Raw genomic sequence first — 23,009 nt, forward strand, 5'->3', positions numbered from 1 at the left:
ACAAAAAAGTGAAAGTGTGTGTGTGTGTGTGTGTCTGTGTGGTGGTAAGAGGTGAGGGGGGTGACACAGCAGAAGAAAAACAAAAAGCAGAGAAAAAGAAGTCTAGCCTGCAGCTCCATGTCCATACAAGGCCATTACACAGAGCTCCATCTGGCCCTGATGACGGCACACACACACACACACACACACACACACACACACACACACACACACACACACACACACACACACACACAAATCAACAAATACACACACACACACACACACACACGTGGGACCAACGAAAGGGTTTCAAGTTCTGTGACCTTTGAGGGGAGAAGGCTCCATGCACACATTTGCGTTTACTAGCATTGCAAACTTTGAAACTTTTGATTGAGATTGCAGTTGCTAGAGCATAACACATTGATGCTACCTAGCTTAATGAAAAGAATGTGGAGGTGGTTTTAGGTGTTTAAGTTAGTAATACATCCCCACTCAGCCAGTGGTTGTGTGTGTGTGTGTGTGTGTGTGTGTGTGTGTAAGCTAAGCTCCAGGTGAGTCATTGTGTGTGTTTCCAATAGATGTCACAGATTCCTTCATGAAGGAGAAGACAGATGTCTAAGCAGGACTGTTTTCAATTGATTTGAGAGATGTTCCAGCACTGTGGGGTGGAGATATTATTTACCCGTGTTTTATAAGATTTGCAAATGTAAATAAGGTTTTGTGAAGTGAAACAAAAATTGGACACTTGTGTCTAAATATTTGTGCGCAACAAACTAAATTCACATTTGTACATTTCCGTGCACAAATTCACACAGCTGGATCTCTCAAGTACTAAACTGGTGTCGAGAGTACAAATCTGTGTTCAGCCTATATATATATATATATATATATATGAAGTTTTATACATATATACGTTTTATAAATACATAAGTTTACGTAAAACTTCTTATTGTTGAGTCAATCCTGAACCAATCAGCTGTTAGATCAGCTCAGAGCCAGGCGCTTCCCATTGTGCCCTGGGTCTTGCAGTCGGTAGAAAAAAACTGCGTGCGGCTGCATCTGACATGAGGTGTTAACGTGGCTCCTGGTGAGAAACTCATGTAAACTGTGAACCTGACACCAGTGTTGTAGTACTCGAGACCAGTCTCAGAATTGACCGCATTTTTACTCGGCCTTGTCTCTGGTCTCGGACGAAGAGGACTCTGGATTTTATTTTAAGACTGGTCGAGACCACAGCTGCAGGGAAATCACTAAATTGCCTGTGCATCGCCTGATTTATGTGTTAACTGTGATTATGAATTACTGTGATTGGATGTAAAACTCCCTGCTTCAAATGTAACCAATAACTCGACTCATTCCTAGTTTGAAATGTGTAACTGTTAACCCCTGTTCCCCGCCCTCCTTAACACACACTCCCAAAATGAATGTAGGTGACAGGAGAAGAAGCTCTGGCTGTCTGGGAGATGTCAGCCAAATCGTTGGGTAATAACAATTTATTTTTTAACATTATATTATATTTTTTATTCTGAAAACCCACAGCAGCGAGTAAATTCTGCAATGTAACGCTAACCGACACAGGTGGGACCACCTACATTTTTTATCTACACTAAGGATAGGAAGCATAAAGAACGGTAAGTGTAAGTGATGCTAGCGAAGCTAGCTGGCTGATGTTATCAATCTGCCTCTGTACCAAAACTTTAAAAATGTCTTCACCCCTCACTCAAAGGGATTCAGTGAATATTAGCTATACATATAAGTTGTGTATATACCGTATGTTTCAGTTGTTTGGTCTTGTCTCGGTCTCAACCCCTCAAAGTCTCAGTCTTGTCTCGGTCTCGATATGCTCTGGTCTTGGTAATGACTTGGTCTCGGTTTAGGTGCTCTTGGCTATAACACCGCCTGACACCAACTGAACCTGTGTTGATCAGTCAGGCTGCCTGGATGAAACCACTTGCTGTACAGTGTGATGTAACGCAGAAGAAGAGCAGTTGGTACTTACAGGATGTAGGCGATCACTCCAATGGACCAGCAGTCCACGGCCTTACTGTACGGTTTCTGGGCAAGAACCTCTGGAGCTGAAAGAAAGAAAAAAATGGTGGGCTTTAGTCACTTGCTTTTGCTACTAATGTACTAATAGGCTCGTTCGAGATGAGCTGCGCCTCGCCTGTAAAGTGGACGGGAGCAGGCGGCAGCAGCAGTGGGCGGTGACAAAACGCTGCGGTGAATTCGGACAGTTTCCAGCTGTTTCAGACAGCCTTCACTCTGAACAGGAAGTCACAGAAACACTCACATCCTGTTAGGTCCAATTCTGATGTATTAAAATGTTACCAGATCCATGTATCAGCTTGCCTGAGAGCCAGGCGTTTCCCATCATGCCCTGGGTCTGGCAGTCGGTGGAAAATGCGGGCGCATTGATCTCGTGAGGTTATTGTTGGCCACGTGTGCATGACGTCAGAGCTAGTCGGGATCAAGTCGGACAAAAATCTGACCGTCATGCATTGGGCGGCGATTGCCGGTGAGTGATTCTGCGCAGGCCTGGCCTATCTCGAACGAGCCTAATGTTACTCCATGTTGCAGTAGCCTGGTGTTTGGAGAACTAAACTTAAATTGGGATTGTGTTATTAGGAGCATATTCCTTTCTTGTCAGCTTGAGGTCCAGTTAAAACTCCCGTGCGATTTTTACGTGGAAATGTAGCTGTTTTATGAGCCTGAATACAGAGAAAATGTGCAGACTCTCAAAATTAAAATCACATGTCAGTGTGGTTAATGATGGGAAATCTTCTGCGGGAGGTACAGGTTCTCACGGCTGCAAGAAGTTTAACTGACATGAACAAGACCTAAATTAAAAACCCAAACAAAGCAATGATGTCATGATTTAGCGACTATATTTATCTTTTAATGCCGCCTACACATGATCAGCGGTAAAACCGCTCTGCGCTTGCTGTGCCGTTGTTTTACTATGGGGAGATCGGTGGAGTCAAATCGGAGGAAGCGATACAAAAGACACTATTTTTCTTTCAGCTGTTTTGTAAAATCTTCTTCTCTGTTGTTTTCTCTGATCTTGGTGTTTATACAGCAGACAGGCCTGGCCTGACCTTCCCCTGTGACTCATTAGCCTTGGACAGAGCAAATTACTGACAACAGTGAGCTCACCATAACACCCCCTCACACACACACACACACACACACACACACACACACACACACACACACACACACACACACACACACACACACACACACACACACACACAATTTGGCACCCAACCACACACAGCAAGATATGAAGAAATACCAATCATATCTGGGGCAAAAACATAAACTTTGAGCACATGTGCTGATTTAGAGCTTTGTTTATAGATCGACCCTGACTCATTAGGAAGATGTGTGTTGTTTTTCTGGATTCAGAATTAGGACATTTTTACACACTGAGATCATTTTGCCTGATGCTCACTACTTCACAAACTGAGTTCCGGGTCAAAAATGATCTAAATGCAGTATGGTAGTAATCTGCAATGTTGACACTATATATAGTTCCTCATTAACAAGGCCCCGGACCCCCACTGACACCCCTAGTCACTACACTTTGCATTGACTTCCATCAGTGGGCGGTTCTAGACCATTTCAAATGGAGGGGCCAGGCTGGGGCCACCTGCGATTTTAAGTGTAGCAAATATACTAAGCACAAGTGTAACAAACCACCAACCCTCCATAGGTTTGGTTCTACAAAGGACTAACGCTACACATTTAACATGAACACAAGAATACTCATTCAAATACTCAAATAAACTATATTTAATTTATCAGTGCACATGAATAATATCCCCTCTTTGGGGATATAGGTGGGGTTAAAAATGCATGAAAATATATATATATTTTTTTATATTTGCCGCAGTTAGGGGGGCCATAAGGGGGGTCGAGGCTGAATATTACGGGGCACTGGCCACCCTTGGCCTGTTCCTAGAACCGCCACTGACCTCCATCCTGGACGATACACCTGCCAATTACACATACTATATATATCTTTTGCACATTCTGCACTTAACCCATTGAGGCTCCTTTTTCTTATGTTAAATACTTATTTTGTATATATTTGTTTTTGTATTTTTTGTTTATTTCATATTAATGTTTAATATGTTTGTTTATGTATGCACCAACCTTGTAAGTGTAACTTACTTTGACAATAAGCCCTTTTCTGATTCGGATAATTCTCATTACTTTGGTATTTCTACACGGCATGCTCTACAAATCACCTGTCAGACTCTGGGAGGGACCTCATCATCTTTGAGTTGGACTCTGTTTTTAGTGGTTCCGGTATTCCCAAACAAACTGCTGTTGCTGTTGATTGTGTTGTGCCAGAATGTGTGCGTGTCCCGTTACACATCACAGACCCGTCAGACATGTGACAGACAGTTTGTGCGTGCCTTCATCTCTGCCACCTCGCACGCTCTGCATCCCATCAACCTCTGATCCCCGATCTGACCTCACGTTCAAGATAATAATAGCTCTGTTTGAAACCTCATTCCCTCACTCACTATTCCCTACATAGAGTTTATGGAATAGTGAACTATATAGGGAACGACCAAACCAGATTTAGGGCACTACACTGGATATTTCTACACATCGCTGCGTCAGTAGATACACCGGTTATTTTTGTGAAGGAGGCGGGCGCGCCCAGCATTATGTAAATGCTTACAGTACGTCCCTGAAACAAAGCGAGCACTCAGGAAAGGTTGTATATATGTTGCATGTTACATTTCCACTGTTTAGAAACGAAAGCCCGCTCCATTTCTTCGTTTTTGCGGGTCCTTTCTGCTTTTTCTTCTCCTCCCGGAAAACACGACCACGTTGCATTGTGGTATACGGGAGTAAAATGTAGTGTAGGTTCCAGGGCTTTTTTTTTTTTATAGCTGAGTCACATTTAGACACACATTGTCAGGAGTGGAAATGCCCTGTGGCCAAGCAAACTTCTGCAGGAGGGCGAGGAGGCTTGGAGTGGGGGGCGAAGCCCAAAATGAGCTGGATAAGATACAGTAGATGGATGAGAGAGGTAGAGAGACATAGGAAGAAAGAGATAGAAAAGAGAGAGAAAATGATGCAAGGATTTGACCATTTAAAGAATGTGGAGGTGGTGTTTAAGTTAGTAATACATCCCCACTCAGCCAGTGGTTGTGTGTGTGTGTGTGTGTGTGTGTGTGTGTTTCCAATAGATGTCACAGATTCCTTCATGAAGGAGAAGACAGATGTCTAAGCAGGACTGTTTTCAATTGATTTGAGAGACGTTCCAGCACTGTGGGGTGGAGATATTATTTACCCGTGTTTTATAAGATTTGCAAATGTAAATAAGGTTTTGTGAAGTGAAACAAAAATTGGACATTTGGGTCTAAATATTTGTGCGCAACAAACTAAATTCACATTTGTACATTTCCGTGCACAAATTCACACAGCTGGATCTCTCAAGTACTAAACTGGTGTCGAGAGTTTTTAAAGAGTTGCACTAAGTTAGGAAGCATAAAGAACGGTAAGCTAAGTGTAAGTGACGCTAGCGAAGCTAGCTGGCTGATGTTATCAATCTGCCTCTCTGTACCAAAACGCTCCATAATCTCTTCACCCCTCTTCCAAAGGGATTTAGGGAATATTAGCTATACATATTAGCAAGTTGTGTACATACTGTATGTTTCAGTTGTTTGGTCTGGTCTTGGTCTTGTCTCAGTCTCAACCCCACAAAGTCTTGGTCTCTACATACACTCTGGTCTTGGTAATGACTTTTGGTCCCCTTTAAAATTTTAGAATTTTTTTTCCTTTTTTGTTTCTTTTCTTTGTTGTATTTTAAAACTGCTTATCTTTTGTGTTTCTAACCTGTAGCACTTTGAGATCTTTGATGAAAAGTGCATTATAAATTAAATGCATTATTATTATTATTATTATTATTATTATGACTCGGTCTCGGTTGACGACAGCAATGGTGTGTTTTGCCTCCACATGTGCATATCTGACTCATTCAACAAATTCTTGACTCAAGACAAATTCCAATCAACTATGTTGACATGGCAATAAAGTTTTGAATTGAATTGAATTATGATCTGCGTTTTTTGTTAAAGTCAAATTTGAAAGGTTTAAAAAAAAAAAACAAAAAAACAAAAAAACAAGATAAAAATAAAGAAAAGCAGGCAGTTTATGAGAAGCTGATTTAACTAAAACTACTACAAATATTGAACTGTCACACAACATGAACTCCAGCTGGGTGTAGTAAAGTTGGCCTAGTCAAAATCAATTTTCAAGTTCAACATTAAAATGAAAACTGTATTTCTATGACAGATTTGTTTATGACAGAGTTTGTATGCTGTTTGTCAGAACAATCAGTCTGTTTGTGCTCCAACATGGAAGTGTGTGCGCTGTTAACACTGATCATCTGTCTCTTATAACACACACACGCACGCACGCACGCACGCACGCACGCTCACTCGCACGCACGCACGCACACACCAGTTTTGTTCGGCTTCATGTTGACTCTACGGGAGGGGGGGGTCCTGTCAGAGAGTGATAAGCCAGATTGGTGAGCGTGTGTAAGTGTGTAAATGGGAAACATGAATGGTGTCAGATGGGAACAACATGCGTTCTTTTAATTTTTCATGTGTTTTGTTGGATCAACGCCTGCAGGAGTCCAAAAGAGACAGCTCAGTTCATGTTTACACCAACATGTAGTGACATAACGATACATAAAAACCAGTGGGAGCTATGACCGCCATCACCAAACCACGACACCGATATGACGACATCTACAAATCAAGGAGCCATTGTTTCAAAAAGATTTTCGACACACCATCACATGTATGTGCCGTGCAAGAATGGAAAGCTTAACAACAGACGTAACCACTTAGTTAATTGTCTCTTCAGAAAAGTTTTTTAGTGTTCTCCAACGGTTTCCAGGACACTAGAGCGTGGTGACTTTGTTCAAGGGGAAACAAAGAAGTAGAAGAATGATTACAGACTGTTGGAGGCCAGGGAAGACTGACTAACTTACCCACATATCCCGGCGTGCCGCAGGCAGTGGACATGACATCCCCGCTGCCCTCCATCTTGGAAAGACCAAAGTCGCTGATCATGATCTTTGACTCGTCTTGGGGATTAAAATACAGCAAGTTCTCTGGCTGGAGGAAGGAGACAGAGAATGAGAGTGAGAACCAAGTGTTTTGATTTGATTTTAGAGGTTTTCATGGGTTTTAAAATTTAGGGTTGTTTTGGTCAGTCTTGTGTTAAAAAAAAAAAAAATCTGAAAACTTTAAAAGAAAGTGACAGACATTTTTTTTTATGAGGGGTTGCTCTGACCAACCCCCTTGCTTCTAACAGCCGGCACGCGCAGCGCTGACCCACAATTCACTGCATGTGTCGAGACACTGCTCTTATTGCTCCAGTAAGTCATTGGCTGTCAAGTGAGAACGAACGGCTCGTGTGGTTTTAAAATGTGGGGAGTGTTTTTGTGTGTGTGTGTGTGTGTGTGTGTGTATGTGTGTCTGTGTGTGTGTCAGAGATGGGGACTGGAGTTTGAGACTCGGACTTGAGTCGCACACACACAGTGACTTCAGACTTGACTTAAGATTCGTCCTCAAAAGACGTCAGACTCGACTCGGACTCGAGATGCGGGACTTGCGAACAATCTTTATTTTTAGGAAATGTCTGATGAGCTGACTGTAACCTACAAACCTACCTACGTAACACATAACATGTAACGTATCTGCTGCGCACAGCCACACGTGAGGACAACAAACATGTTGATCGCACCGGCAGCTGCTGTGTCATTCATCTGAAATACTTCAGACAACAAGGCCCAAACAAAAGAAGCGCTGAATGCAAAATATGTGGACTCTAGCTCAGAGACAGAGTGTGTGTGTGTGTGTGTGTGTGTGTGTGTGTCTGTCTTACAGTACCTTCAGGTCTCGGTGTACAATGCCCATCTTGTGCAGGTAGTTCACAGCGTCCAGAACTTGTCGGATCAGCGTGCTTGCATCCTTCTCCGTGTAGAAACCTTTTTCCACGATTCGGTCAAACAGCTCTCCGCCAGACACCCTGCAGAACGAGAAGGATTGTGTGTGTGTGTGTGTGTGTGTCAGTGTATGCTTGTTAAAAACATTAGTATGCATGCACAAACTCTGCCAGGCACACATTCACACATGGCAGTAACTGGTAAAAGGATGGAGGAGAGAGGGGGGGTTGCTGGGTCTAGATTTCTGGTAATTTATGAGCTGTAGATGTTTCCAGCCAAGAGTGTGTGGAAGCTGTGAGCCATGTGCTACCTCACACCTAAACACATAAAAAACTCATATACGCTGCAGCGTTGACCATACCTTGTAACATGCTGCTTTTCAAAGTGTGATAAAAAGTTGGAAAATGCATCCTCCTATAATCCTGGACACTGTTTCTATTTTTACAAATGTCCTGACTTGTTTCTGTTTCCTATGCAGCTCCAAAAAAAATCCTAGAATTCCGAGATTATTGCTTGCAGCAGAAAAGCTTTAACTAAAAGATTGCCCTGGAGTACTGGGAAGGTAAAAGCTGAAATGCACAGGTGTTTGTGTGTGTGTCTTTATAAACCATAAAGATGAGAATATTTCACGTGTTTAAAATAGATGATAAAAAAATCTACCCATACAGAAATCCAAAATCTTGCAGTAATGCAGCTATACTCCCTTAATGTCCTGATCTGAAAACATGTAGATTGGATTTGAAAATGAATGAAATCCCATTATTATCACAATAGCACAATTTCGAGAACAATCTCAAACAAGTGTTTTGCTTCTTTCAAAGGGAAATTTCAAACCATACTGAAAAAAGAATGTGAAATTTTCAAAGAAATATCTGTTTTTGAAAGGAGTCTACGCTCCTGCCGAGTTGATAAAATACTCTGACATACTTGCAGTGCAGCTCTGTGCAAGCAGAAAAAAAAGACACTTACATTTGACACAAGAAAAAAACAGTTTATCTGTAATTTCTCCCCTGTGGCAGATTCTTTCAATATTTAGTTTGATGTTTTACGACTCCAGACCACATGACATGACTTGTTCAGGTGTGCATACAGTATGTACAGATGGGAACTGGCTCACCATCTGCTGTACAGACACATAGCTCCCCCTGCTGGAGGATCACCTCCTCCTTCACCTCTCCATATCACCTAATCTAAAGGTTTGGACTATTTGCAAGTTGTAGCAAAAAGTGCCAACGTCCTGTATGTAAGCAGCATGTAAGCAATAAATGCAGCAACACAGAAGCAGTACTTGTAATATATACTGGTAGTAATAATAATAGTAGTCTGTGTTTTCCCTAGGTTTATGGAAGACTTGGGTGCACATATATTATTATTACCATTTCTGTGTCTAAAATGTTGCAAAAGCTAGGGCAGATAATACATTAATAACACTCAATAACACTACAATCAGATCTGAGGAAAGTAATTTAGTTAGTTTTAATGCTCACATAGTTTTCTCTATATACTGCATGTTAATACTACTGAAGGACACACACACACACACACACACACACACACACACACACACACGCATGCACGCACGCACGCACACACACACACACACACACACACACACACACACACACACACACACACACACAGGCACACAGGCACACATGCATATGCACACAAGCACCAACATACACTCGAGGCAAGAAATGTGCATGTACAACACCACAGACACACAAGTATGCACAAAGGCAAACTGCATGCACGCACACACAGAGTTGCGTGGCGTATCTGCGGGGGCGTCGCCACGGCAACAAATCAGATTAGAGCCTGTGGACGTTAAACTCTAATGAAGTTTTCTGAAAAAAAAAGAGATCAGAATTAATTGCTAATCCTCTCTCTCTCTTCAAGGAAGGCAGCGACTTGTTCGGTTTCAGAGGCAGTCATGTCTGGGAATGACAAGAAAGGGCTAAACACACACACACACACACACACACACACACACACACACACACACACACACACACACACACACACACACAGAAAAAGGAGATCAGCCACCAGGCTGCATGGTTGCGTAAAGAGACCATGGCATTCAGATAGAAGCACCCACACAAGAGAACACACACACACACACACACACACACACACACACACACACACACACACACGTTAAAAGCAAGCGTAGACACACAAATGTGCAAAGGCATGAAAAACCCAAAGACAAACAGACAAGGTCACGCACACATCAAACACACACAGCACACACACAATTAATACGTTGTCACACAATACACACAGCCAGTCAAATAAGGCTGTGCGATTGTCAAATAAGCTCAGATCACCTTCTTTCATTTGATACACAATAAAAAGTATTAAAACATCCAGTAGAAAAGCCACAAGCACCTTGACAATATATGAATATATATGAGATGTTAAGCGTCAAACACTTGCTCGATCCTAAACTGAGATGGCATTAGTGCTAGCTTTACAACAGAACATTCAGGTCCAGTCAAAACAATGCAGCTTAGCTGGCTTATCAGCGCCAGCCACATGTGTAAAATATAGCAGCTGTGGATGAGAGGGGAGTTTCATGCTAAAAGTCAAAGACGTTTTGGTGCTGGTGATTTTCCTTTGGCGCTGGCTAAAACCTCTTTGAGGGGGGCGCCAAAAATTCCTCAATGCAGGAAAAACCCTGGGAATAATTGCCCTCACTTATAAGCAATTTTTTTTTCCTGTGACCTCAACCCCCACTTTCACTTAGGGACTGTTCATTATTTATTTCAGGGGCCACCGGAGGAGTTTTGGGATCTTTACTCAAAATAGACCTGACCCTCCCTTCACCAGCAATACATTTTGGATGACCCTCCAAAATGATATGGAAAAAAGGGATGACCCTCCCCAACAATTTATTGATGCCTTCTGTACTGGTTTGCACTTGGCAAAGGCATACAGATGCCCATTGTTTTTTTACAGCCATGACTTACGCGACTAAACCTCTGCATTCTCATCTTACGCATCATCCCACTCCTCTGTTATGGTGTGGTGGCCATTTCAGTAGATTTACTCACTAACATTGTTGTGGAAACACAATAAGCATGGAAACTAAATGAACACTTCCTGCATTACTTCAAATACTAAGTTACTCTTCTAGTAAACTAGTATTCATATGAAATAAAACAATAAAACATTGAGACCATTCAGCAAAGCACACTGGGTAATTCAATACTGGTTGCTATGGACTCGTCACTAGGCTTCCTCAGTCATTGTATATTTTAGCATATAGGTGAAGCTGCCGAAGCTGAACATTATCTAAAACTCAGACAAGCGTCAATTTGGGAGCTTGCATGCTACCACTCCTTCCTTCTCAAATGCCTTGAAAAGGCTGCTGTATATATATATATATATATATATAATATTACCGGGACCTAAAAGGATATTTGCTTGTGTCTGGTCCGTTATGTTTTCGTACGGTGTTTTGGATGTTTTTGAACTAAACAGTACAGCAATCATGCTAATGAATAAAATTATTTTTTCATCAGATGTCTTAGTTACAACACGATGGAGCTAGCAAAGCAGTATTGTGTTTATATGTGCGAGCGGGATTTATTCAGTTTGGGAAATCCCACGGTCTCTAAAGCTACAGTTCAAATTGTCTGGCTGACTAAATAGGGAGGGACCCATCTGCTAGCGATAGGGGCCGAGACTGAGAGAGCTACATGGAGCTACATGGATAAATATGCACCAAACAAGCCACTTTGAAATGTTGCTGTTCTCATGAATACAAAAGTTGGGTAACCCTCCCCCCTAGACTAAAAAAAACCCTACCCTCAACAAAGAATAAAAAGATATGACCCTCCCCTATTTTCCTCCGGTGGTCCATTCCATAAATACCGAACGGTCCCTTATTAATGCAGATTGAAGTTCTTCTGAGCACTGTGTGGGTGTGTACAGACTGTGCTTTCAGTGGGCGAGCTTAAAATCAGACCGGCACAGAGCTCAAAATTCGGCACATGCTGCTTTTGCCGACCTGAGTCAACAGCACCGTGCAGCACGTAAACACAACACAATGTGTTCCAGCAGCATCGGTAAACATGTAGACTAAAGAACACGTTTTACACACGGGTTCTCGGGCAACAAGCTGCACGCGGGTCAGCGTGCACAATACCAGGACCCTGAAACTAAAGCAGCTAAATAGAATTTCATTACTTGCACCTGTGCTTTTCCCTCTGTGACATGTCATGATGTCTTGTGTGAAAAAGGCCTACGCTCTTCAACCTGAGAGGAGTCTAATGAGCCAAGTGCAAGTGCAAACACCTGTGTAGGTGTGCAGGGGCTTTTGAAGCAAAGTCATCTGTTTCTGGGGGGTGGAGTCATCTCTACTTTCTAACTATTTGACGGATGAATTTCAGGTATTAACATTTTTCCAGGATAATTGTTGCAATGTCAGGGTTTTTCCTGCTTTTCCGCCTTTAATTGATAGGACAGCTAGGTGAGAAAGGGGAGAGAGAGGGAGAAGACATGCAGGTCAGATTCGAACCCTGGACCTCTGCGTCGAGGCATAAACCTCTAAGTATATGTGCGCCTGCTCTACCCACTGAGCCAACCCGGCCACACTTAACATCATTTTTTTAAACCAGTTTTGTTAATTGGGGTTTCATTTACTCAAGCATAATATACATTTTTGTTTGTCAAATTGTTAGAAATAACAGGTAAATGTAAATAGATTTCTGTCAAATAAGGTAACACAGACTCATTGCCTTTACTGTACGCAGACTGGTAATGCTTACTGCTGTGCTTAGCCATCCCCCCCGTCCCAAAGGCCCATTTTGAGCCAGGAAAAACCCTGAACGTTCCTCCCTCCTTCCAGTTTCACCCTCCCTCCATCCATCTCTCCTCCATCAGCTCATCTGTTTAGCAGCTGGCAGCCGTATCGCTCTCTCGAGGCGATAGTTATGCATCATGGCTGACAGCAAGCCTTATTTTCAAGCGTGTGTGTGTGTGTGTGTGTGTGTGTGATACATGCTGTTCAAAGTGGCCAAGATGAAGAGCCATCACAGTCTTGGGAGACCTGACTAACTAATCCCAGTTGCCCCGCTGTTTCAAAGGCTGCCCTTTCTTTGCTTCCTTTGATCCAGTCGATGTTTGTTTTCCACGAACACTTGGATCAGATTAAGGCATTTCTGTGGAAACTGTCACATAAACACTATGGTTGCAATAACTGTTAAACTCCTAATCTGTGTACACATAACCTGATTACCACAGAAAGACAGTAGTTAAGCAATAGATCAATAATTAGATCTTTTTTGGGGCATTTCTTCTTGCTTTGAATATGTGTATGCAGCATTTAAAATAACGGGAGACCAATAAAATCCCTTCTGTTTCTTATTTAGAAGAATTAGTGAAGACTAACTCACACCCTTCCAGACATTAAATAGATTAACTAAACCGAGGAAAACATTGTGAACTGTGTAAACACTTTTATTTGATGTATAAAGTGTAGTCATATTAAGTGTGAGCACTTTAAATAATTTGGTTTGACTGATTTTAATCTTAAAGCACGGAGATTCTGATTTTGTGTTTGGTCTGGCTTTTTAACAACATTCTAATATATTAATAAAAGACAACATATCAGACTTTGTCTGAACGATAACGTCCTGGACTTATTCCCATCTTTGTTGCCGTCGTTTACACAGTCCAAAGTTGTTTTTTTAAAGACGAAGACAATAGTGTCTGATATTCAGAATGAAAAAAACAACAACCAAAAACTAGAAAATGTAATTTAAAAAAGTCTAACATTTTATGTAAACACAATATCAAACGAAACGACCAACAGATCTAATTTACTTGGCGTAGTTAGCATTGTAGCTAAGCTAATGGTTTACACATGTTCCCTCAGACAGGACTTGACAAAAGAAATACAGGGCTAGCTGATATGGCTGAAATCAATCCTAATATTGACATTCCATATTGATATATCTATATATATCTGGAGATAGGTCTTGCAAGCGAGACTACAAATTCACCTATATATACATATATATATATATATATATATATATATATATATATATATATATATATATATATATACACATAATAGTGAAGAATTGCCCAGCAGTACAAAAGGAGAAGCAGCGAAATCAAGCAGCAAATCAAAACCCCACAGAAAACTATATTCTAAGAATTATATTTATACCACACACCTATTTATCTGCAACATATCCTGTCTGAGGTTTGATGATAGCCTCATCACAGTCAGATGCTGCGTACTTTTTGAAACTCTTTCCTCTGGATTTGTTAGAAGCTAGTTTCTCTTCACACTACAGTACATGTGCTTTAATCTCTTTACTAATATGCAATTGGCAATACAAACAGCATCAATATCAAGCCCCCGTTGCACTCGGTTGCATCGATTTTCATAGCAGCGCGGACTGATTGCCTCCCTGCGGTGGAGGGTTACGTAAGACGAGCTGGGATGAACGGGAGGGAAGGAAGGCGCTTGTCAGACTGCATCGATCTGCCCCGCCGCAATTACACAGAAAATATTTAGGAACCCTTGCACCTAAATGAGATTCCTGTCTGCTGAAAATTAAACCCTGACATCTCAATAAATGCACATAATTATAACACATGAGGTTACTTATTACAGTCGTGACTGGTACAAATGAATGCAGCAGAAAGCCCCACTTTCTGCTTTAATGTTTGCTGAAGCACTGATGACAGATTGCCATCACCAGTTACAGCAAACGATGGACGCATTTGCTTTCTGTTTCAGCAGATGGGTTGTACAGTGATGAAGCTACTGTGTACAGCAGAAAGAAGAACCGCCTGCAGCACTGGGGCCAGATGAAAAGGAGGACTAAACTACTCTCTCTCTCCCCCTTCTCTCTTGTTACACTGAGTCCTCTATATTTTAACATATTTTTCAGAGTGAAGCGTGTCCTTCTCGGATTCTCTGTCTGAACACAAGACATGCAGAATCTTAAAACAGCACTGTGAAGCCATCAGTCAACTGGAATAAGAAGTGGCATAGCAAAGATACAAATGAAAACAGAGGTAGTCTCTTAGATTATCTGAAAGCTCTAGTCTAGTTTAAAAAAGAAAGAAAAATCACATAAACAAACAACATTTCAAAACTTCACAACAAATCCCTCATGCTGATAATGCCACCCTGAAAGGTTATAACCCAGGTGTTACCTTTGACCCTGTAACTATGGCAACTGACCTATATCCCATGAATAGAAAAAGGTAAAAATGTAAGTGAGCAGGCAAAAAGTCAAGAGGCGATGGAAATGAGGTGCAAGAGGAGAGGAAAGAAAGAAAGAAAGAAAGCCATGAAGTGAAAGAAGTACAGAGCAGATGGTGTGAGAGAGGAGGGAAAAGATAGAGGGAGGTGTGCAGGAGGACGAAGGAGCAGAGGTGGGGTCTTTCCTGTTACTGTCTCTGTTTAGGGCTGGGTATCGTAAAATAATGTCGATACCGGTACCGATACCAATACACAAAAACAAAAATAAATTACAACATTACAAATTACAGCACAAATCTATCTATTTGTTTTTTTCAGCTCCTACTACGTGAGCCCCGTCTCTGCGTAACGTAGAGTTTTTCTCGCCTGCCTCTACAACGTGCAACGTTAGACAGCCAATCACAGACATCATTAGATCTTGGTAGAAGCATGCTGCGTGCTTATTGGCTCACTGACGCTGATGAGATCTGCTCCTTAGGTATTGAAATTCGGCATTGAATGACTCGATACCAAGAAGGCGATTTGGTTGGTGCCTAAAAAGTATTGAATTTGGCACCCAGCCCTATCTCTGTCACGCTTTGTGAGAATTAAAATGGTCTTTTGCTGTGAAAGCAAGAATGCCTGGCATTAAAAAAAAAAACACACAGTGAAAGCAGTTAAATGAAACCACAGGTTTGTGCCTTCAAAACCTCTTGGGATGATGATTTATTGACTCTGCTATAGCAGAAATAACAACATAACATACAACATAACAAGTAATTAACCATACTAAAAAGTATAACTGCCTGGAAGATTATTCATTTTTTACCAGTAAGTTAAAGTGCTCATATTATGCTCATTTTCAGGTTCATAATTGTATTTAGAGGTTGTACCAGAATAGGTTTACGTGGTTTAATTTTCAGAAAACATCATATTTTTGTTGTACTGCACATTGCTGCAGCTCCTCTTTTCACCCTGTGTGTTGAGCTCTCTGTTTTAGCTACAGAGTGAGACATCTCACTTCTGTTCCATCTTTGTTGGGAGTCGCACATGTGCAGTAAGTACTGCTAGCTAGTCAGTTGCAGAGTATGAGGGAGTGCCATGCTAGCAGCTAGGAGAGCATTATAACGTGTGTTACAAAGTGACCACGTTTGTCTCTGAAGTAAAGGCTGGACTACAATAGAGCTGTTTGGAGCAGTTTGTGAACAGTGTTTTCTGTAGGGCTGTCCTCGACTAAAGAAATTCTTAGTCGACTAACACTTATATGATTTTGTCGATTAATCGATTAGTTGATGTAATCGACAGAGCTGTGCTCTTTGAGAGGTGGTTAAGACTAGAAAAGCACAATATAAATGTAGTTAATGAACCATCTAATCTAATCGAGTTTCTCCACAACTAATCCTGCAAAAGCACCATTTTAAATCTTGTGCTTACCAGAAATGTGCTCATAAGTTTCTTGGAAATGAGTAATTAAGCATGAATAAGCTTAAAAAATGACTCATCAACTAAAGAAATCTTAGTCGACTAAGACCAAAATGACCGATTAATCGACTAATCGACTAAGAGGTGAGAGCCCTAGTTTTCTGTTGGACTTGGTAAGTCCCTTTGGGGTGGACTTTGGGCTTTTTCACCAGTGGTGGAAGAAGTATTCAGATTCTTTACTTAAGTAAAAGTACTAATACCACACTGTGAAAATACTCTGTTACAAGTAAAAGTCCTGCACTAAAAATGTTACTTGAGTAAAAGTATGTAAATATCATCAGGTAAATGTACTTAAAGTATTAAAAGTAAAAGTACTCGATGCAGAAAAATCCTCACATTTTAGAAACTGGAAATGATCCAAACAGTTCTGTCAATCAAACTAAGTGTTTAATCTTCTAATCATTTCAGCTGGACTTGTAGGCCTATATATTATTGGCTCGTTTAATTTATAATAAAACATTGTATTTTATAAACTACATGTGTTTTGTGTGCAAACATTTTAATTTGTAAAGTAACTAGTAACTGAAGCTGTCAGATTAATGTAGTGGAGTAAAAAGTACAATATTTCTCTCTGAAATGTAGCGAAGTAGAAGTAGGCAGTGGCAAGAAAAGAAAAGAAAAGACTCAAGTAAATTACAAGTACCTCAAATGTGTACTTAGGTACAGAACTTAAGTAAATGTACTTAGTTACATTCCACCACTGGCATTGACAATTTATTTTCGTTAACATCTGCATTCATGTGGTGTCAAAAGTAATCGGAAAAATAGTTCCCAATCATATCTCATGGCTCACAGGATTGGGGATCACAACAATGGGAATGTACAAACGGCCTTGGCGGAGGTCTGCGTTCTCCGAGCGCCATTCTAGTTTCCACCTGTTGCTACAATGAGTGCTGTTCAGCAAAAGTGGCAAAACTCGAGCTTTAAAGCATTCTGGATCTAACCTGTTTTCTGGGCCTTTGGTTGACGACAGCTCTGCCACTAATAGAAATGTTCTCAAATAAAAAGGCAACACTTCATCATGAATTCATACATGACTCCATCCGTGAAAAAGCATGAATTAATTCATGTAGTACTTCATGAAATATGATTAATGTACAAGGATTAACAGTGCCTCATGCATGACTTAATGCAGGAACAATACATTCATTAATGCATCATCTAAGGTATTTGAATCATCATGACTTCTGATTTCTATGATGTTCATGTCTTCTTTATCAGGGAGTTGGTTTGGGAATCGGAGGGTTGCTGGTTCAAGTCCCCATACGGACCAAAGTATGGTGGTGGACTGGTAGCTGGAGAGGTGCCAGTTCACCTCCTGGGCACTGCCAAGGTGCTCCTGAGCAAGGCCCCGAACCCAATTACTCGGGACACCTTTCCATGGGCAGCCCCTTCACTCTGACATCTCTCCATTAGTGCATGTATAGGTACTGAGCATGTGTGTGTAATTCATTTTGTGTATAATAATAACAGAGTGAAATTTTTTCCTTGTGGGATTAATAAAGTATAAATTATTATTATTATTATTATTTATATAGTTCTATTTTATAGCGATCAATTGTCTGTTAAATGTTCTACGTTCTATGCAAAATCTAAAATGTTCCATTAAAGAAAAGATAGAAAATAAAAAATTTTTTGGGAATTTTAGTCCTTTATTTCCATAGGACAGATGAAGACATGAAAGGGGAGAGAGAGGGGGAATGACATGCAGCAAAGGGCTGAAGTCAAACCCGCGGCCGCTGGGTCGAGGAGTAAACCTCTATATATGTACACCTGCTCTACCAACTGAGCTAACCCAGCCACGGAAAAATAAATATTTGTGTGTGGTATAAAGTGGTTAGAAAAAATGAAATCGGAAACGACTAAAATCGGTATCAGCAGGTCAAAATCAATGAAAAATCGGAATCGGCCTAGAAAATTGTAATCGGTGCATCTCTACTTAACATTACTTCTTCATTACTTCATCATGAATTCATGATAATTCATGTACCATTATTTTAAAGTGTTACCAATAAAAAAATACCCCTTAAATATACATAAACAGGGATACTATTATGAATGCCTTAAGCCATACAATCTCCAGCAGAAACAGTTTTCTTTAGGTGGATGCCTGTAGCCTGGATTGAAAATGTCACTGCAGCTATACATGAATGCCATTAAATATCAGTGATGTCAGTTAAAAGATCCATTATCAGATGAGGTCTGACATAACTATGTCACAGTAACCTATTTAGGAGCCAAATCCTATCAACCTATTAGTGAGAATGTTACTACTGTACAGCCACACCACAACAACCGGCTGAAGCTACAGTGGATCTCTGTTTTGCCACTAACACTAACATGTTTGCCAGTTTTCTTCTACAGTTGTTACTATTACATTGGTGATACACTGTCAGCCTTTGATTTGCCTGTCTTTTTTAAAGATATCGTGCTCTGTGTGCTGTAAACCTTTGATAAGCTTTAAGCCTACTGGTCCATCATCACCATAAATGTAGTCCCGCTTTGCCAGACCTTCCTCCACCGCGGCACTGCCGAGGAGGGTCTGACTAGTCCACATAGCATTACGGGATGGAAGAAAAACGTGCTCTGGTTTATTGGCATTTCTTTAAACCAATCACAATCGCTGTGGCAAAATAGCCTCTGGAAGGAACTTGTTTTGGTGGAATGTGTACGTTCAAAAGTTGTTTTAGTTGTGCAACAAAAAACTCAGATTGGACAGATAGTCTAGCTAGCTGTCTGGATTTACCCTGCAGAGATCTGAGGAGCAGTTAACCATAGTCCTCAGAAATCCACCGGAGTTTAAAATGCCAACACAAAGAAAGCCCTAAATGAGTGAAATCCGGCAGGGGGGTAATGGCTGAGTGGGTGCAGAAGAATAAGATTAAAAGTGTGAGAAAGACAGATATGGAGTATTTTGTGTAGGAATGCACCGAACCCAGAGTTTGGGTTCGGGTTTGGCCGAATATTGGGCTTTTTGACGGAGTTCAGTTTCTTCCGAACTTAAGAATTTTTTTCCACCGAACCGAACTCTACCAAAGAGAAGTAACAAGAGGCGAAACTCAATAGAATGTTGTGTTGAGTTTCTCCTCTTGTCAAAGAGTATAGAAGTAACAAGAGGCGAAACTCAACAGAACGTTCCATTGCAACAAATGCACCAATGACCGAGCTGCAGCTCCACCATCTTGGACTGAACGCAATACAACGTTCCATTGAGTTTCACCTCTTGTTACTTCTATATTCTTTGACTCTACGCTTGCACTACGTGCGCTACGCTAGTCAACGTAATGACGCCGCCGTTGATTACGGGAAGGTGTTTACGTAGGTGGAGCATTCAATGCAGTAGGCTGTGAGAAAGTGAAAATGGAACTCGTGAGCAGAAAAAGTGTAGTTTGGCAGTACTTTCAGTCAAAAGAAGGCCATTCAAGTCCAGCTACATGTTCAATTTGCAATGCCGATTTGTCTCGTGGTGGCAAGGACCCTAAACAATACACAACATCGCCGCTGTTAAGACATTTGCGTATGAAACATTGAAATTATTTTTAAACTGTCATTTTCTACTGATATTTTCTTTCAACTAACACAAAAAATCGGGGTGTCTATCGCGATATGTCGCAGCCTTTCGCGATGTGTATATTGCGCCAGTTGATATTGCGATAACGATAAAAAAACGATATATTGTGCAGCCCTACTCTTATATTATATAATATAGAAATATTACTAAAGATAAAACTCCCAACAAACAGCAAGTGTATATTTTGTCTAGATTCAATATAAAAACAAAAAATCTGTAAGGATTAAAGGATTTTGGGTGCCCGGGTAGCACAGTTGGTAGAGCCCCGGGCCCATATATAGAGGTTTACTCCTTGACGCAGCGGCCGCGGGTTTGACTCCAACCTGCGGCCCTTCGCTGCATGTCGTTCCCCCTCTCTCTCCCCTTTCATGTCTTCAGCTGTCCTGTCAAAATAAATGCCCAAAAAATAATAAAAAGGATTCTTTGTTTGATGTGATCCCTCACCTGAAAATCAAACATAGTCTTTCCTGTCGCTCATCATGTTTGCTTAATAGTTTACTTCAGCAATGTAGTATTTCACTTACCCAAAGAGACTTAACAGCGGAGGCCAAAATAATACTTTGGGTCAAGCTCCAAAAACACTGTATCCTACATTACCCACAATGCAGTTAGATATAGTAGCATATTTTCATTAGTCATGTGTCAGGAGTCTCAAAGTCAAATGACCTATGGGCCACATACAGGCATGGTTGTTGTCTCCTATGGGGGACCACTTGAAAACTTTGTGGGAAAAAAAACTCAACACACTCTAATGTTGCACAGATAGCAGCAGCTTGCTAAATATTAAATGTGCAAAAATGATTGCCAATTATCAGGTAAAAATAAAGTAATTTGAATGTCAGATTTAATATTAAATTCTAAACATGTGCAGGGCCTTATGAAATTGTCTCTTGGGATGGATCCAGCACAAGGTCGGTAGTTTGAGAGCCCTACATTAGACCATCCCTACCTCCTAAATGCCCACTTCTTCCAAACCCCATATCTCCAATTTGTAACAAACTGGAGGTATAGAATCTATATCTAGGTAGAAACTAGAAACGATCCAAACAGTTCTGTCAATCAGAGTGAGGCATCTCACTTCTGTTCCATCTTTGTTGGGAGTCGCACATGCTCAGTACCTAGGTAAGGACTACTAGCCAGTCAGAAGCAGAGTATGAGGGAGTGCCACGCTAGCAGCTAGGAGAGCATTATAACGTGTTACAAAGTGACCACGTTTGTCTCTGAAGTAAAGGCTGGACTACAATAGAGCTGTTTGGAGCAGTTTGTGAACAGTGTTTTCTGTTGGACTTGGTAAGTCCCTTTGGGGTGGACTTTGGGCTTTTTCACCAGTGGACACCAGTGGTGGAAGAAGTATTCAGATTCTTTACTTAAGTAAAAGTACTAATACCACACTGTGAAAATACTCTGTTACAAGTAAAAGTCCTGCATTAAAAATGTTACTTGAGTAAAAGTATGTAAATATCATCAGGTAAATGTACTTAAAGTATTAAAAGTAAAAGTACTCGATGCAGAAAAATCCTCACATTTTAGAAACTGGAAATGATCCAAACAGTTCTGTCAATCAAACTAAGTGTTTAATCTTCTAATCATTTCAGCTGGACTTGTAGGCCTATATATTATTGGCTCGTTTAATTTATAATAAAACATTGTATTTTATAAACTACATGTGTTTTGTGTGCAAACATTTTAATTTGTAAAGTAACTAGTAACTGAAGCTGTCAGATTAATGTAGTGGAGTAAAAAGTACAATATTTCTCTCTGAAATGTAGCGAAGTAGAAGTAGGCAGTGGCAAGAAAAGAAGACTCAAGTAAATTACAAGTACCTCAAATGTGTACTTAGATACAGAACTTGAGTAAATGTACTTAGTTACATTCCACCACTGGCATTGACAATTTATTTTCGTTAACATTACAAGATAGGACATTTGTGCTGCATTCATGTGGTGTCAAGAGTAATTGGAAAAATAGTTCCCAATCATATCTCATGGCTCACAGGATTGGGGATCACAACAATGGGAATGTACAAACGGCCTTGGCGGAGGTCTGCGTTCTCCGAGCGCCATTCTAGTTTCCACCTGTTGCTACAATGAGTGCTGTTCAGCAAAAGTGGCAAAACTCGAGCTTTAAAGCATTCTGGATCTAACCTGTTTTCTGGGCCTTTGGTTGACGACAGCTCTGCCACTAATAGAAATGTTCTCAAATAAAAAGGCAACACTTCATCATGAATTCATGCATGACTTCATCCGTGAAAAAGCATGAATTCATTATCATTCACTATCACCAGATTACCTAATCAAATGATCTCCCAGGGATGAGTTTGGGGTCTGTTTTCTCAACAGCTATATTGATCACCACTGCCAAAAGCTCAAGTAGAGAACAACAAAACCAACATCAAACTTTGACTCACAGCTGCATGATCAGGTAGAGGTGGTCAGGGCTCTCATGGATGTCCTCCAGTGCCACAATGTTCTCATGCTTGATCCTGCAAAGCAAAGGCAAAAGTGTTTTATTTCATAGCTGCAACATGCATCACACAATAACCCATTAACAGAACTAAACTTTTAATCCTACATGATTGCTGTTAAACTGCAAACATTTTTACTTCCCCATTAAACTTCTGCCACGTGTATAAACCTAACTGATAATCCAGAGTAATACTCCAATGGTGTTTTACCTTGGGTGGCTTTATAATCCAGACATTAGTATCCAGATTTGCGCGATTTGCACACACACACACACACACACACACACACACACACACACACACACACACA

General features: G+C 40.8%; 1 protein-coding gene across 3 annotated transcripts in view; it reads right to left on the bottom strand.

Annotated features, from left to right (window-relative positions):
* The window catches only part of camk1da (calcium/calmodulin-dependent protein kinase 1Da), an 86,236-nt gene that overhangs the window by 22,978 nt on the left and 40,249 nt on the right, over positions 1–23,009 (bottom strand). For all 3 annotated transcript variants that reach the window (XR_004895977.1, XR_004106081.2, XM_031306097.2), the window contains exons 3-6: positions 22,643–22,717; positions 7,911–8,049; positions 7,007–7,133; positions 1,982–2,057 (exon numbers count right to left, since the gene is read on the bottom strand). Coding sequence is in view for 1 of the 3 variants with exons in the window: in XM_031306097.2 (XP_031161957.1) it covers positions 1,982–2,057; positions 7,007–7,133; positions 7,911–8,049; positions 22,643–22,717 (417 nt within the window). In the remaining 2 variants the exon portion in view is untranslated. The remainder of the gene's footprint in view (positions 1–1,981; positions 2,058–7,006; positions 7,134–7,910; positions 8,050–22,642; positions 22,718–23,009) is intronic.

The sequence above is a fragment of the Sander lucioperca genome, chromosome 20 (genome assembly GCF_008315115.2).
Source record: "Sander lucioperca isolate FBNREF2018 chromosome 20, SLUC_FBN_1.2, whole genome shotgun sequence".
Lineage (NCBI taxonomy): Eukaryota > Metazoa > Chordata > Actinopteri > Perciformes > Percidae > Sander > Sander lucioperca.